Source organism: Brienomyrus brachyistius, chromosome 16 (assembly GCF_023856365.1).
Source record: "Brienomyrus brachyistius isolate T26 chromosome 16, BBRACH_0.4, whole genome shotgun sequence".
Lineage (NCBI taxonomy): Eukaryota > Metazoa > Chordata > Actinopteri > Osteoglossiformes > Mormyridae > Brienomyrus > Brienomyrus brachyistius.
In genome coordinates this window covers 20,476,782-20,493,708 of record NC_064548.1, presented here as the reverse complement: position 1 = coordinate 20,493,708, position 16,927 = coordinate 20,476,782, and the positions used below count along the sequence as shown (strand labels likewise).

Genomic DNA, 16,927 nt, shown 5'->3' with positions numbered 1-16,927 from the left:
TTGATCTAAACGCTGAGGGCTGACTCTAAAGCTTCGGACGGATCCCAGCGTGGCACGAACCCTGGAAAGCGGAGTGCCAAACCTCCACCTTTGCATAAATGAGATTCAGTGCCTTGACAGGCATTTCAGGACACAGCTCACGCTCCATTCGGCCTTCCTAAAATGACGCCACTCAGTAGTTTCCAAGAACGCAGCCAGTTTCGGTAGCTGAAATGGCAGCTGGGAGGTCAGTCCATGAGCTGTAGAATGCAGTGCAGCTCATCCACAGACCTTGAAATGTAATTGGCTTTGGGAAGAAATCATTGATAGATTAAACATGTAGATTATGCTCATATTTAGAGTGGGATTCAGTCAAGAAAGCTGCTTTTCACTGGTAAAGCCTTCTGCTCATTTCTTTAACTGATACACCTGAGAGTAAATCAAGTATTCAAGTACTTAAGCATTCAGCATTAGAGGTTACCAAGGTCGCTGAAATGTAATTTCCAACATACTGAGATTCTGAAGCTGTAACGACTGAAATTGTTCAAGGTTCTGAATTAGCAATGGATCTTCTCAAACAGAAGTAAGAGGTGCGCCAGCCGCAAGCAGCAGAATCTGTGATGTGGACTTCACTTGTCCTCTTAAAGCATCGCTCATTTGATTGACGATCGTGACAAGCGCCCACATTGCACAGCTCCTCCTGTAATCGTGGCCGACGCGTTCATGGCTTCCTTGGTTACTGTGGATCACAGATATTTATCTGAGGAAAGTCTCACTCTCCCAGTGAAGGCAGCTTCTCTCAGTCGACCTTCAGCATTTCATTGGAGTGTTTGTGATGATGCGGATGGTCAACTTTATTTCCCATAAAAAGGCCGGCTTTTCTTTGGTGCCACAATAAGCAAATACAATCAGCTGAACTAGTTTTACACACGATGCTGTATTTTTAACAGAATAACAGATAAAATGTAGTTGTATTTTAATATTTCAGCATGAATAAATATTAAAAAAAACACATTAGCAAAGCTGATATAATTGATTCAGCTAATAAATGTCACAAGACATTTAATTAGATAAGATAGCTAATAGGAACAGGAAAAGGCAAAGTCGATAATGGGAAAATTAAACAAATTTAGTCATTTCTTGGTTGACCAGCTCAATGATCAGTGACTGGTCTCCAAACAGAGCCCTAGTGGCTTATGTCAGACAAATCCCTCTCATCCATCTCTCGTCCAATCAATCAATAACTCTGATTAGTTTTTTTTTTTTCTCCCTCTCTCTCTATCCCCCGTCTTCTCCTTTTTTTCCCTCTCTCTCTCACTCTCCTTCTCTTGAGGAAATAAATAAAAATAAATTAATAAATATAAATAAAGCAGTTCTCCGCAGAGAGGGGTGGTGGAGGAGGGAATATAAAAATCCTGTTCAGGAGGCTCGACCGTGCTGCAATAAATGCTCCACTTGATGGAAGGCAATGCTAATGTGATTCAGGGGCGTAACCAGGTCTTTTACACGTCATTTTCCTGGGGTGGCAATTGCGTACATACTAATGAAAAAAAAACGACACTTATTGACATGTAACAATAAGAATACACAGGTGGCCAAGCTTGATGTTGGGGCGGCACTGCCCACCCCAGCCTCCTTTAGCCCCGCCCCTAAAGGGTTTGCCAATGTGAGCCCCGGAACCCTGACTTTCACCCCAGGAGTGTGTGCCGTTTCTATGCTGGTACACTGGGTTTCATCGGGCCCCAAACAAGGCTCATCAGGTCTGTGAGGCAGGGCAGTGAGTCTCCGAAACCTTCCCACCGCCATGTCGGCAAATCCCGTTTATGTTTACGGTGCACGGATAATTATGTTTGTCACGTGAAGAATTATTAATTATTCAGTGTAAATAAAGGGGGCAACAGATGACAGCGCTAGCTGGTGCTCCTGCAGGCAACCCGTCTCCTGAAGAGAGGGTGTCATCGTGTCTGCGACCGTGGAACACAGCAGAAGCTTGTCTGCATGCGCCTGAGGCTGTAAGAGGGAATATCTGAGGCTTCCTTCAGGACACACATGAGAAGAGCCTTCAGAAGTGTGGTTTCTGCAAACTCTTATTCGGTTTTATTTAGCAGAGAATATCAAATGGTAACATGAAGAGACGTCTACTTAATATTCAATGTTGGGATAAAAAGGGTTACTCAAATATAGGGCAACAGTCCAACTCAATGTACAACGTGGAGCAAATCATGTTTGACTCGAGGTGTACGAGTGCTGAAAGGCATTCTGAATTCATGAAGGAGCAACGCAATGAAGCTTCCAAAAAGCTGGTGCCACAGCAGATTTTCGAGAAGGTGCGACCGCATTCGTGCCACGTCCTGATCCGGCCCAAACAGTGATGTTTGCACCAGCAAAACCACTAAAGTGCACACTTTGGTGTGGAAGAGTCATCCCGGATTCTGGGAATCCAGAGATCCCACCTCATCCTTCACACACTAATAGGTGATTTTCAGCAGAACTCATTGCCGTGGTACTTTCTAAGGCAATGAAAAGTAAAGTTGTAAATTAGCCCTTTATACTGCTTATGGGCTTGTCAGACAGGCGGCTTTAAGCCAGTCTGATCAGCTAACACGCAGAGAAAGCAAAAGATCATTCAGGAACATTCACAGGCTGAAGTGAGGCCATTAAACTCCCTGCAAGATGCAGAAAGGATCACATTGCAGTTCCTGTCTGGAAACAAGAGGGAAGATTAATTTCCTTGTCAAATCCTCCTGCCTAAATTAAATTAGTCATCATACTGTTTCAAATTCTTCACAGGTTGAACCTTGTTTTTTTTATTCGCGTTTAATTTTGCTTTGCTTCAGGACAAACCGACGTATAGACAACGCGAGATTGATAATTTGCAGAAGTACTTAGCATGTGACATGTTCAATTGGAGTACATAAGCAGCCTATAAGACCATTTTCTGCTCCCTGACTGATGAATCCGAGTGAACGAATCTTCGAGAAAAAACACCAGGTGGAATCACACTATTAAAATATTAACACATTTCCTGTACGCTCATCTCAGATGTGCTTCCTGACAGTTTACAGTTCCACACATAATTTGCAATTACGCCGACAAGAGCACAAGGCTATTGTCCTGTGAAGAGGACAATATTATAGTTATAACTAGTTATAAATACTAGTTTCACATATTGCGGTTAATGTCTGCTTTTAAATCAACCAAGTCTATCCTTCTGAACTGAACACCCCTCGTTAGAACTCCAAGACCCTTGATGCCCAGCTCCAGGGACACAGCTGGTCCTGTGCTGTGACCCCAAACCAGCTCTCACCTCTGTGTCTGTATGTCTCCTGGAGAGCAGGCGCAAGCAAAACGACGACCCTCAAGGAGATGAATAAAGTTTCACTAACTAATTACAAGGTTTAGAAAAATTAGGATGAGTTCAGAGTTTTGTCTGTCTGCATAAAAGCTTTTCAATGCTCTGACACTCGCACGCTTGAAATGACAAAACGCAACAGGGTCCAGGGGCAGGTTTAGTGTGCGACGCGCTTAAAGTCGAGGATAAAAGCAGACGCACAGGCTGGGGAGCAAAGTTGAACAAATTTAATCTCTTCTCGGAATGGCAGCATACAGGTGGATGTTTTCAAGATGTTCCTCACTCTGCATTTAGATGGCCGGAGCTGTTCTTTTTCACACAAGAGGGACAAAAAGCATTTCTGGCCTGGCGAGGATTTAATCGCTGACACACGGTCCAATCGGAATGACAACGGGGCTCTTCAAACGACTGATATTTAATGCCAACCTGAAGAGGAAGATGAAGCATCAAGAAGCGAAGTAACCGAATGCCTTCGTTAGAACATTCTGCGGAATTAATTACAGAACTCAGTTCTCTTAAACATTTGCCTCTTAATGTTTAAATTTTATCATTATCATCGGTATCTTTTTTTTTTGCTTAGTATCAAGTCTGCAGCAAAACAAGAGAGGACTACTAGCAGATTTAAAAAATAAAGAAAAGAGGCCAAGTCGAAGCAGTCAGCCCCATGAGTATGTTAACGATGCAGAACACGTACTGGAGCCCTTAACGAGTGGTCTTAATGGGGGGGGGGGGGGGGGGGGATGAAATTCAAATACAGGAAGAAAAAGCACATCTATTCAGGAATTACAACCATATTACTGTTGGTCACATCTTAGGTCTCCAGACATCCCCAGGTTTATGTATAAAAACGTCGTATGAAATATAAAATTCTCATCCTGCAGACAGAACAGTGCACTTGGGGGAGTGGCGGGGGGGGGGGGGGGGGAGGCAGAGCAGATGCGCAAATATATTTGAACCCTGTACGGATCTGGATGTACAAAATTATAAAAAGAAAAGAGAACAGCACATTTTTTCCATTTACCAAACACTGTACTTTAGAAATTGACCATTATCACTTTTTTTTTTCCACCCAAATGTATCTCTGCAGAAGTGAAGAATAAACATCTAGTTTTGGCTTAGAAACCATTTTCCGCACCGGAGAGAACTTCTGCTACAATTTCCCAGCCTGATTCGCATTAGGTTCTGTTCTGATTTAGAAACCTTACGGTCCTTGATGTGTATTTTGGGGCTTGAGGCTCGTCCCTAGCAACAGAGAACCTGAAGCATGAGAGGACCCTCCAGCAGCCGTCTCCAGGCGAGCCCCGCAAGCCGTTTAGGACATCACTCCGAACACAGGGTTGTGACGGCAGATGCTAGGCCCCACCTCCTCGTAGTCCTTCTTGGTGTGGCACACCTGGTAAAACTCCGGCTGGCCAGGAAAGCAAGAGTCACCACCTGTATGTCGCGCTTATCTTTCCACAGATTTCTTCAGTTAAGTCATTAATTGCGACTCACAACCCTCAAGGGCCGAGTACCGCTGATTTTCCAGCTCTCCTTTACCTATGAGCCCGGAATGAAGCCTCTAGCCAATCAGAATCAGAAACTATTAAACTACCTAGGAGAACTAAAAACACAGCCTGTATTTCAGAGCTGAATAGCCCTGCATTAAAGTAGAATCAAACTACAAGCTTAATTAAAAACGTGCAGGTCATCAGTAGACTTTCACAAAACCAAAAGTCTTAAAGTGAGTTATTTATACTGTCGAAATCACACTGTGGGGCCACAAACTCAGGCTGAAACTTACAGTAGAAGCCAACATGGATCCTCCAAACCACACAGCGTATCTCTGCATGTGGTGAGTGATGACTTGGACATCAATAGGCTTGGGCTGCAAACAAAAGCACAGAAAGACACGGGCTTGAGCGAGAGACAGCACAGCTCCAACTGGATGCCAGCTGCAGAGTCTCTACCGCCATCATCAGGCTGGACAGCACCCTACCTTCAGCTTTCCGCCACTGAGCTCCTCGCTCATCTTCAGTCGGGCGTCCACCGTCCTCTTCAGATCCCTCTGCAGACGGCGGCCGAAGTCCCTGAACATAGTGGAGCCTCCAGAAAGGACGACGTTCTGCGAGACACGGCGACAGCAAGCTGAGCTACGTGCACGACGCTTCATACGAAGACCTTCCAAATCGGCACCCGCGTTCCCGCCAGCTATCTCGGGATGAGGGGCGATTTACCTTGTACAGAGGGCGCCTGACGTCAATGGGGCAGTTCTGGATCACCTCATCAACGACCTCCGATATGGGCTGAGTGAAGTCAGGGTTGGCAAACTGCAAGAAATTCATGGAGAGGCTGGATGAAACCCAAGGATTCACCCATCTGGGTTCCCTTTTATCATCTATAGGCATGCTGGGCCCAGCTACAGGATCTAGACTTCCAAGTACTGTGCCTCTATCACCGAAAACAACACAGACATCTTTCCGCATAAGCATGACTGTCCAAAGCCCATCCGCCACAGCTGGGTACCTCTGGATGGAAGAAGATCTCCGGCCCCAGGAAACGCTCATAGCCCACGTCGATGGTGAATTCCTTCTTGCTGATGGCGTTGAGCCCTGTGTACTGCTTGATCCACTTGGACCCATCCGTGTCATACTTGTTGAATTCTTTCACTAAATCTGGGCAGACGTAGCTGAAGCGCTCCTGCGATTAAAAGCAAAACCAGGAGACTTACCATCAGCAATAGTTTACAATTCCTTGTGCTACGTCCTGCTATGTGTATGCCATGGGACCGACACGATAGGCGTAACATGAAATCTAAACGGCGTCTTAAAGTGACTAGAGAGTTTGACATGACAAATTAGTTTAAGAGAATCGACATTAAATTGTTTGTTGTCATGCATTTCTCTTCAACTTTGTTGCTATGCAAAATAATTTGCCTGTCATACGTATGACTGCTAAACAGAATGCAAAACCTGGAACTCAACAGTAACTGACGCCGCAACGCTGACCTCTGCTGGTCAGTCGAAGAAATACAAAAAACAAAAAAACAAAAAAAAAAAAAAAAAACAAATTGTACTTTTTCTCCCCAGACGCTTCATGACTTTCCCTTTACAAAAGGGTCATTGCCATCAGTTGAAAATTACACCACGTGGATTTCCAAATTTGCGTCAATCCCAACACCCAGTCCCATATGAGATTTATTTAAACTGACGATGCGAATTACAACAGCTGCATACTCAGGGGGATTAGACCTCATAAACCCCCTAAACCGTGCCGTTGGCAGGATTCGATCCTATAAACCCCCTGACCGTGTCAAACCTAAATTTCAACCAAGCCCGGGGCTTCCCTGTTAGAACACAGCCCCATCAAAGGCCATACATTCTGGCTTAACAGCTTTTTCTCTGAGGCACCAAGGCAAAACAGGGCCAATCCAGCATGTAACCATGGTAATTCAGCCTTAATACACCACCTCCTACCAGCCTCGCGAAGTTCAACAACCAAGGGAAGCATCGTATAAGACAGGCAGCTGAATGTATCGCACAACAAAGCCTAACACCAGCAAAGGCTTCAGTGTTGCGGATTCAAAAAGCCTGAGAAATGAGTCTCGTTTGACAACACGCTTCCAGAAACCTGCTTCCCCATCAGCAGCGGTTCCTCGACGCCCCGATGCATCCCTTCAGATATCTTGCCTGCGGCTCAAGCGAAGCGAGTCATGACCTCGTTCCCACCGTCCACCCTAACACAAGGCAGGCCTGCGAACTCAGGACAGGCCTCGTCTCAGCAAAGCCGGGCACGTTCCTCACTCCGGAGCCTTTCCGTTGATCTGCACTGGCCAAACCAATGCCCCCCCCCCCCAGCCTCTTCATTCTCTAGCCGTATCAAGGCCTGGCCAGCAGCATTACATTTCCTTATTAATAGTATATTACGAGAGCCAGAGCTGACCTTGTGGTACTAAGAGAATAAAAATATTTAAGTGCTATACGTCTACAATCACCATCTGAGATTTTACAAGCATAATTTGCTGCCCCCTTACTAAAAAACACATTAACGACCCAATTAAGACATAACACAATGTTAATGGAAACAAAAGCGGCTGAGTAGCGTGTTTCTGAAAGCCAAGGGTGGCTCGGCCTTTAGTCCCCCGTGAAGAGCGTAAATGACGTCGCTCCAGGAGACGCCACTGCGTCGACGTTGGGGGTCAAACATTAAATGGGCGTGAAGTCGGGTGCGTCTGAAACATCTCGCTAGATGAATGTGGATGGCAGGAAAAGGAGAGAGGCAATACACACTCCACTGTGCAAAAGTCTTAGCAAGTCAGAAGAAACGTAAAGCTTTTTATCTGGGTCGTAAGTGCACGTTCACTCAGAACAAAAAACATAATTTAATATTAGAACATGTGCAGATTAAGAATAACAATAAAAACTTGTAAGAATCTCTCTTGCTGGACGGCGAGATGAACATGGCTTCAGTTCCCAAACCTCTCCTCAGGGGCACCCCAGCCATTCCGAGTATTTGTTAAATTTAACCACCAGCTCTCTTAACTTAGATTAAAAAAAAGTCAATGACACATTGATTAGCTATAGGTGGTGCGCTAGTGGTCGAGTCTAATAATACAAGGGTGTACTACATAGTTCCTGAAAAAAATGGGGTGATTTTAGCAGAAGTTTTGAAGTTTTATATGTTAATAATTAATAACCGCCTTCAGGTACAGCTGCCTTCGTGGTCACATGGTGGCGAACGACTCACCAAAACTGGCACTATGGTAGAGATTCAACCCCACTGATACACAACTCATGATTCCACCACACACAGTCTTTTCTGAGGAGGATGCAAGTCAAGTCTAACTCGGGGAGCGATTAGCCAGCCTGATTGGGGAATCTGGTCACGGCACTGGGATTAACACCGGTGCCATTCAGGTAGAAAACAGAATTCGGATCACCTGTTTGACATCTGATCCACAGCATGTAACCCTGAACTGTACTAGGTCCCAATTACTGTACCAGAGGAACTGGAGCAATAGCACCCCCTTGTGGTGCATGGATAATACACCCGCAAAAGATTACACACATGAAGAATATGATTAAGCACTAAGCCCAACTCTGAGCAGGCATTATGGCTGCAGACAGGTATAGATACCACAGGCAGATAGGATTCCACATTCCAGAGAGGCTGGTGTACCTTTACGGCTTTTGCAGTCTCCAGCGACTGCTCCGGGGGAATCCCCACCTCCCTCTCCCTCAGGAGCTGCTGGGTAAAGTAGGTGATGTCACGGCCCGCGATGGGAATGTGCTTTATACAGCTGCCAATCACATAGCCCTCCGCCTGGATGGATGGAAAAAACACACACAAGGACAGGTTAGCGACTGCTGTCGGGGGAGGGGCATGGTGTTTTGGGTGGGGGACATTGCTACTCACCACAGGTATGACGTGGGTGACACCATCACCGCTATCTATGACCGTCCCAGTCAGCGTGCGCTCCCCCACCTGCCTGGAGGTCCAGGAGGCTGCCAGGGCGAGGACCGCCTGAAAAGGAAACAGCATTGTCTCTGACCATGATTGGCTGTTTAAGCTGTCAGTCAAGTAGCCAGAGTGCCTGACCACGAAGCAGGCCAGAGAGTCTGACCGTGATTGGCTGTTTAAGCTGTCAGTTAAAGAGGCCAGAGCATCTGAATGGGAAAAATCGCACTCACCTCACTCACACTGCCCCACATTTACAGCCTCACACTGAGGGCCGGGCAGTACAGAGTGCCACACAAATGTCTGACACACGCATTTCTAATTACGGCTTTAAACATGGCTGCCAGATCACCCAGCGGGGCCCACTGACAGGCAGACACGTACCTGCACTGCGATGTACAGACCCGGCACGTTGAAAGACTCGAACATGATCTCGGCCGTGTACTCCCGGTTTTCTGGGGTGTTCAGGGGAGGCTCGGTCTGCAGGGGAGGGCAGGAACAGAGGATTATCACGGGTCAGGCTGGGGAGCACAGCACAAGCTTCAGGCTGAGTTAGAGGGCCCGTTCTGCTAAGGGAGGAGATCTCGGTATTCAGACCTGCTCACATGGCACACAGTGGCTCACAGCAGGAACTGAAGCAGGCTGGGTGGGGCAATGCAGACTGGCTCACTAGGGGGGAGCCCATGACACTAAGCAGACTAAGCAGAAGTAGGTACTACAAATATATAAGTTAAGTGCATGAATAAGCATAAATGGAATATGTGGCCTCATTAGTAATATTTCATAATAATTAACTGAGCAGAGAAATTATGCCTTCTCCAGTGTCTGCTTCAGTTTTCGATACTATTGTTTTAAGCTGCACTAAATCTCATTAACATGTAAAACCCAATCGCAATGAAAGAGCCTAATTTAAATGAGCAAGCAGCTTTTATTATGGATACAGAACAACCAAATACGTCTGCCGAACTCCCACCGGAGTCATCTGAAGTATTAAATATGATGCGAGTTCGATTCGCATGAGAAAGAATCCCTTACACTTCAGGTTAAATGTAAACGCTGTGTCCTCTGATTGCAATCTAAAACAAAGACCTATCTCCACCCCCATAGGCCTGCCCCTCCATACCAACAGGAAGTAATGGTCCTCCGGTTCAGCGCGCAGGTACTTGAAGATGACCTGCTCCATGAACCTTTCCATGAGGTCCCAGTCCTCCACGATGCCATGGCGAATGGGCCACTGTGGACACAAGGCACAGCGACAGACACCGTTGTGCTTAGTTTGTAGGAACGGCTTCCTAGAAGCTCCTTTTAAAAAGCACTAATAAGCTCTGCACAGGAAGCCTGTTCGGTTTCCCAGTCACTCTCAGACCCCACTCTCATACGGGGCCCTGGACCGTACCAGCATCCTCTAGGGGCGGGGGGGGGCAGTACCTTCGTTGCATAAGTGGGCTTGTCAATGGCCTCATCCCCGATGAAGAAGTCCAGGTCGTCCACTCCCTTCATCATCCTCCTCTGGGCCTGGTCCCCCACCTTGGCCGTCTCTTTGATGGCGATGCCTGAAAATCGCGAACAGGAGTGTCACACGGCTGCGGGGACAGCGACTCCTCTGTCTCCCTCTTACAACGGGCTGGGATGCCTGCATTTTATCCATCATCAGCAGGTCTGCACTCAGCCCATCCTCTGACGTGGCTACTTGCAGACCAGCGCGCTAATATCTAACTGTCGAGACACGACAGCGCTGCAATAGCCCAAAGAGTGCAAACCGCTTAATTTATTTATATTCAAAGGCTCGATGCCTTTGTTCATCTGCATAGTCATTATTCATACAGAGCAGAAACACTGCCCAGTCATGTTCGTTTAGCCTCCTTCACTAAAGCAGCCTTTGCTGTAACAGGAGATTAAACATTAACACAGACTCCTCTCTGTCTCTCGATATTCCATCCCTGGGTGAACCAAGACTGAAGCACACAAAAATATTAATTTATCCATGTTTGTTCTGGGTTCCAAAACAATGGTTTTATTATGGGAGGCAGGCAGGAAGTGACAGCAGGACAGAGGGAGAAATGGGGGGGGGGGGGGGGGGGGGGGGTACTGGCATGGCCAGGAGACAAGGTCCCCTCACGCTGAGCAGGGCTGATTTATTCCTGATTTAAAAAGCTCTCAGTCAGCGTTAAGGACTTCCTGTATTTCCATAAGGACATCTGTGTGTTTGAGATCACCGTGGAAACTGGCCATCAGTGAGCACGACAAGGACACACAGAGTACATAAATGAGCATGAAAATACAGAGAAATTAGTCAGAGGGTTCTGCCGCAAAAGGAGCCTTTTATCGCAACGTTTTCGAAGCATGGTCTTTACTTAGCTTAACGGCAAGTTCTTTTAAACAGGCTCACTGAACATGAATTATTTTCTATCATCTAAAAAATGTTTGTGACACACTACTGCCAAATGGGATGAGGGTAGCACATTCGAAAACTTGTTCACAGACGAACGAATGTTCACAGATGTTTGTCAGCTGAATTTATTTTGCCGATAAACCGATGACCAGCAAACGGACTCGTGTTTGGTCAACTGGACTGACAGGTTGTCGGCAGGCTATGGGAATATGAAGCACACCACACGCACAGACCAACTGGACTCTGCTACTGATGTTGTCAAGAATTTACACAGAAATGAAAGGGCCAGCCGAACTTCCGCACTTTCCCCCGGGGGGGGGGGGGGGGGGCACCCCTGCACATACTCATCTGGATAACAAAACCGGTTTAGATCTTACAGTCCAGGCTTATCCTTCTTCTTCCGGTGTACAGGAAACAAAACAAAACCCTCAGCAAAGCCCCACTTATAAATTATTAACAAACTTGTAAAAACCCTAAGAGAGAAATACTCACATGATGGAACAATGAACTGAGGCTCTGTGTTACCAGCATATCCGAGTTTCGTGTATCTGAAAAAGAACAAGAGAGCATTCAGATATTGATGCAGGCGCAGCATCACCATGACGACCACCACCATGACCACCACCACAATGACCACCACCATGACGACCTGGGACAGCTGACCTTCATCAGCATTCAGCGAGGTGGCAAAACAGGCAAGGAACTCGAGACGATGGCACACCATGAACATCACACCAGTTCACCATTACATAGGCCCCGCCCTCACACAGTATGGGGGGGGGGGAACACTCTTCGCCCTCCACACGCCCGCCACGCTGTCCGACTGTACATCTGAAGAGAAATCGGTAGATTATCATACCAGGATCATATACCGGGTCTCTGCAAAATTTCCACGGCTTCCCAGCAGTTATGCAAGTATCTTTTCAATCATTGCTGCAAATTTTTATAAAACCCGCGGCTTGGTGGTCTGAACTCCAGCGAGACGGCCAGGCGCAGAGGAAGCAGGAATCACCACAGAACGTAAGATGACCCCGCGGAAATGGGCTGATTCAGCAAAAAAAAAAAAAAAAAAGTACTCAAAACAGCCTGATCTGCAGTGAGACAGAACGGGGAGGCCTAGGATTTATACAGAAGCACAAAGGGAATCATCGAAAAATCTGCCGCCTTACCGACACGATTCTGTACAAGGGGAAAACTGCATTTACATCCATCCAGACGTGTCTGTCTACCACATGTTACCCAGCTGTGACCTCAAACTCACGATCATGAATATGAATCACCGCAGAGAGTTCGGGAAAACGTGAACCTCTCAGTTGCTAAGATTTCCATTCGACCAGAATATAACGCAAAGTGCACCTGTATGCTCAGGTCAGGCGTAGGTTGGGGGGGCGGGAACAAGGGGGTGGTGAAGCCACAGAGGGGAAGACAGTGGGAGCGGCGATAGGAAGGGGAGAGCCAGGCTGTAACGTGGAGTTAAGCGTCTGCGAGCCCTTAGGACAGCCCAGCTCAAGCAGGAGTAAGGCCGCATTCCAGAGTAAATACCAGCCAGTCGCTCGGCTGACCTGCTCCGACAAGCCTGTAGCTGCACAGCACCGCGATCCGGCACCACGGGGAGGCGAGCGTCCGATCCACAGCCTTCCTGCTAGACCCAAGGAGAAACCTTCACGAACACTGTTACCATCCCATGACAGACGTGACCCCTCCTCCTTCAACCCCGGTTTGACTGACAGGTAAACAGCCAATCAGATTTCATAAAACCCAGGTACAATGCAAACAAACTGGGCGGGGCAGGTGTGTTAAGAGTCCTGTCAGATAAGCATTTATTCACGGAAATGACGGTGCTACGTGGGTGTGAACCATAACAACATGAGTTCAACTATTACAGGAACAAAGTAACCGTCAAGAAATACTTTTGGAACAAGTTGATATAGTCTAACATCACTTAAGTTTTTTGTAAATTATAAACCCATTTTTAGAGATTCCGTTTATATCTTTCATTTTTGAACATTTGAACTGTAAGACACACATGCACCGGCCACATAGCTAAATCAAACTGCAGGGAGACATAGCAGAGCCATTAGTCACTTTCCGTAACATCCACAATTCTGCCCGACAACTAGATGACCATGGTCTTACGGTCGGACATGTCCAGTCACAGTGGCAGCCAGTAAACTGAGATGTATTTGTTTGTACAAAACTGCTCCGCAGAGTAAAAGGAACTTGGCCATTGGGAAAGGCCACGTTAAATACGTTCCTCTTTTCCACGAGCCGAATGAGGCTTTGTGAGCAAACCCCTCCTATGTGCTAAGAGACATACATTTCAGCCTACCCGTAGTGAACACAGCGAGATGGGCAACCTGAAGACCTGCAAAATTTAGTGAGTCATGGTGAGATGGCAAATGGATCTAAAAACCATGAGATTTGGCACCAAAACTGTAACACAGGAGGGCCCGGTGGAAAACGGTGGTTATGGAATGGCTGACAAGGTGACAAGCTTCGAGCTCTGAAGACCTAACCTCCAGAAATGCAGAAGAAATCCACTTCAACGCATAAAATTAGATTCTGCTGACAAAATAGGGGAACTAGACTCAAGGGCCAATTACAACAGAGTTAGCTTGTTAACTTTAATAGGCATTCTTCATTTATATATAAAAAGTCACACTTGAACTGTAAAGACGACTCCATACACTGGCCCCATAGCTAAACAGCAGGAAAAGTTAGCCAGGGGAGGAGTCCACCTTGAAATACAGTCAGGCTGCTGGAAGATTTATAATTATTCAAAGGTGACTGTAGCCCAGAAACACAAGACAACATAAGTATTTGTTAATGTTTCATGTTACACCGCACTGCTATAACAGCTGTTATAATCAGAGATTTTCGGCATCTACCTCGCTCCCCCCCGAAAAAAATGGTAGATGCTTCTCCCCACCCTGCTTGCAGTTTTTCTGCAGGTTGCCACTGGCACAGTTGCAGCCACACTGCATCACCTTCAGCATCCTGCCAAAGCAGCCATTTGGACATATGAGACACAATTTCTTCTGTTATTTTCAGTCCTTCGCTGGCAAGTGCCACGTCCATTCCGTCCTAAAACGTTCTTGCTTTTAAAAGCAGGATTTCCATTTGGGTCACATTTCAGACGTTTTCTCATGCCTTATGACTCACGCCTGTGGTCAGCGGCGGAGCAGTGAAGGGCTCAGGTCTGCTGCCGACCTGCTCCGGCGATGCACACAGTTCAAAACAGCAAGCACACCATGGGCCTCCTGCAAGAGGGCCACTAGAGATTTTGGGCCCCATGAAAGTATCACAGACCTATCCAATTACGTCCCAACATTTTTAGGGCCCTATTCACTCAGGGGCCCTTGGAATTAACACCCCCCTCCCCCCCTTTCAGGGACCCCCAGACTGTTGAATGCCCATTCATCATCTTGGTTGCTGTTCCAATACTTCATACCAGCACAAGACCCAACAAGTAGCTTACCCATATACATGCAAATACACTGTTCTTACGCTTTCATGCACATCGACCCATTTGGCAAAGAGAACTGACCTTTGGATAAGATTTCAGGGCAGCAGGCAGTATCTGCACATGTGAGATGTTTCGATGAGATGTCAAGGGGCTACCATGAGAGACACTGATCAGTGCAGCGCCTCCTCTGAGGAGCGCACACCCCCCGCTGTGTCTGGCACAGAGAAGTACGCTCCAGAATTTGCTACATGTGGATAAGCATAGCCCCATACAGGCAAATCAAACATAACCAGATTTCCACCTGTATGATGGAAACGTGCTTTAACTATCCTAAAAACACATCTAAATATGTCAAAGAAATATGTCACTCTTTAAACAGTCATGATGAAGCGGTAAGAGAGGCAAGCTTCTGTTATCCGAGATGATCTCACCTGACCAGGGTTGCTGACTTTGGTCAGTTGGCTGGCGTGAGATTTTCAATCTGAGACAAATCTGCACACACATTTAAGCATATTTATATGTAACAGTTGTATTACCTTGCATTTAGTCTGCAGGGTTTGCAAATTACCCCAGCGCTTCCCAATGTAGCTAATTTTAGGTTCATAATGGAATAATATAGATTTGCTGGAAGACCTTTTGCTTGAATGTGTGTTATGCCAGATGCGTGAGAGCTGGCAGTCTTGCAAAGTGCACATTAAAAAACCTAACGGCAACGTAATAACAGGGTACATTCAACCCTAAGATAATTTAGTATCTCATCAATTCACTTTTTCCAATAACCAGCAGAAACGCAAATTAGAGCAAATGAAAGGAGCTGGGCATCTTTCCGGGACTCACTCCGGACACCCCGTCCGGGTTTCCGCGATGGACGGACGCGATCGGTGCACTGATGGTGCCGATGATGATGCCGGAGATGGTGGTCATGATGGTGACGGATGGTGAGACACCGAGGGCCTCCGACCAGAGACGGTAAATATGAGGCCGAGGCCGAAGCTGGAGCTCCCCACCCCCGCTCGCTCTGGAGGCCGGCCGCCTTGTAAGCGTCTATCAGCCGCAAAGATGGCCTGCTTCCTCCATCATGCACACCGGAGAAAGGGAAAGAAATGAAGCGGCCGACAGGAAGGAGCCCCGGCCGTGCAGTGGGGCCGCCGGCCGCTTAGACACGCTCCCTTTCAGCAAATAACCCGGTCCGGAGATGGTGCCTTGCCCGTTTCATCGGCCAGGCCGGGACCGGTATTTCAAGGCGAATGAACGAGAGAAAGAAGGAAAGAAAGAAAGAGAAGCGGACAGGCTGCAGTTCTGCACGTCCGCTCGGAATCCACACCCTGCCTTTCGCGGCGGAACCGGCTCCGGATCCCACACGCAGCGGTGCGCAGCTTCGGGGCGCCTTACCCGGTGCCGCAGTCCACCACGCAAGCCGGCAATCGTCCTGCCATCTCCGGGGATCAGACGGCAACGCGAACGGCGAAAAGGACGGCAAGAACGACGGTGCGAGCCGAGCAGCCAGAGGCGGAACCGCCGATGCGCCGTCAAGCCGAGCTTCCTCCTTCCGCAATGCGAGCCTCTGAGCGCAGGGAGTGGCAAGATGGCTGACGCCGGAGGACGCGCAGGCGGCGGCGGGACCGAGGACGCGTCAGCCGCGACGGGGCGGGGGCGGATCAGCTCGGCATGGAGGGCGGGATCGGGGGAGGGGACAGAGAGGGAGGGCCGGGGACGAGTCAGCTACGGCGTGGCGGAGGCAGCGCTGCCCAGGACGAAGGAAGGGAAGAAGGTTCATCCCACCCGGGGTCCCTCATGCAGCATCGCCAGGAGCCAGCTTTAGTTTGGGTTCCGCCGATTTACACACATCAAATGCCGAAATAAATGTATAAAATTGCAATGGAAAATGAGCCACATGACCATATATAGACGACAGTGTGCGGAGGTGCTGAGACAGAGCGGGCAGGAGGAGGCCCTCGAGCTGGGAGGGGCCCCCGAGGGAAGCCAATTAAATACTACATTGCAACGGAAAGTTTGTCTTATTTGTGTAATCTGTTTTCGCAAAAAGTGAAAATGAATGTCTTGTGTTTATTAAATTATCTTTGTTTATATTATTATTTTAAACTTAACAGTAATTTTTTTTACCATTACTCACGGAGGGGGAGGTGGAGGGCCCCATGGAGTTTGTTTACTTAGGGCCCCCAGAGTCCCTAAAATCGCATCTGCCAGTGTGCAAAACCAAGAATAGACACCAGTCTACAAAAGCCTGACTTCTTTTGGACTCCATATATAGGGTGTGATCAGTGCATTCCTCATATATGTA

The 16,927-nt window shown here is 47.5% G+C and overlaps 1 protein-coding gene across 1 annotated transcript; it reads right to left on the bottom strand.

The window, feature by feature from the left end:
* Positions 1 to 4,527: 4,527 nt before the first annotated feature.
* LOC125709860 (actin-related protein 3) lies at positions 4,528 to 16,240 on the bottom strand. Its single transcript, XM_048978826.1, has 12 exons — positions 16,018 to 16,240; positions 11,652 to 11,707; positions 10,196 to 10,320; positions 9,891 to 10,001; positions 9,152 to 9,247; positions 8,726 to 8,833; positions 8,489 to 8,632; positions 5,837 to 6,010; positions 5,548 to 5,640; positions 5,310 to 5,435; positions 5,115 to 5,198; positions 4,528 to 4,739 (listed from the first exon to the last, which is right to left on the bottom strand). The coding sequence occupies exons 1-12, from the start codon at positions 16,059 to 16,061 to the stop codon at positions 4,644 to 4,646; spliced, it is 1,257 nt and encodes a 418-aa protein (XP_048834783.1). The 5' UTR covers positions 16,062 to 16,240; the 3' UTR covers positions 4,528 to 4,643.
* Positions 16,241 to 16,927: the final 687 nt, after the last annotated feature.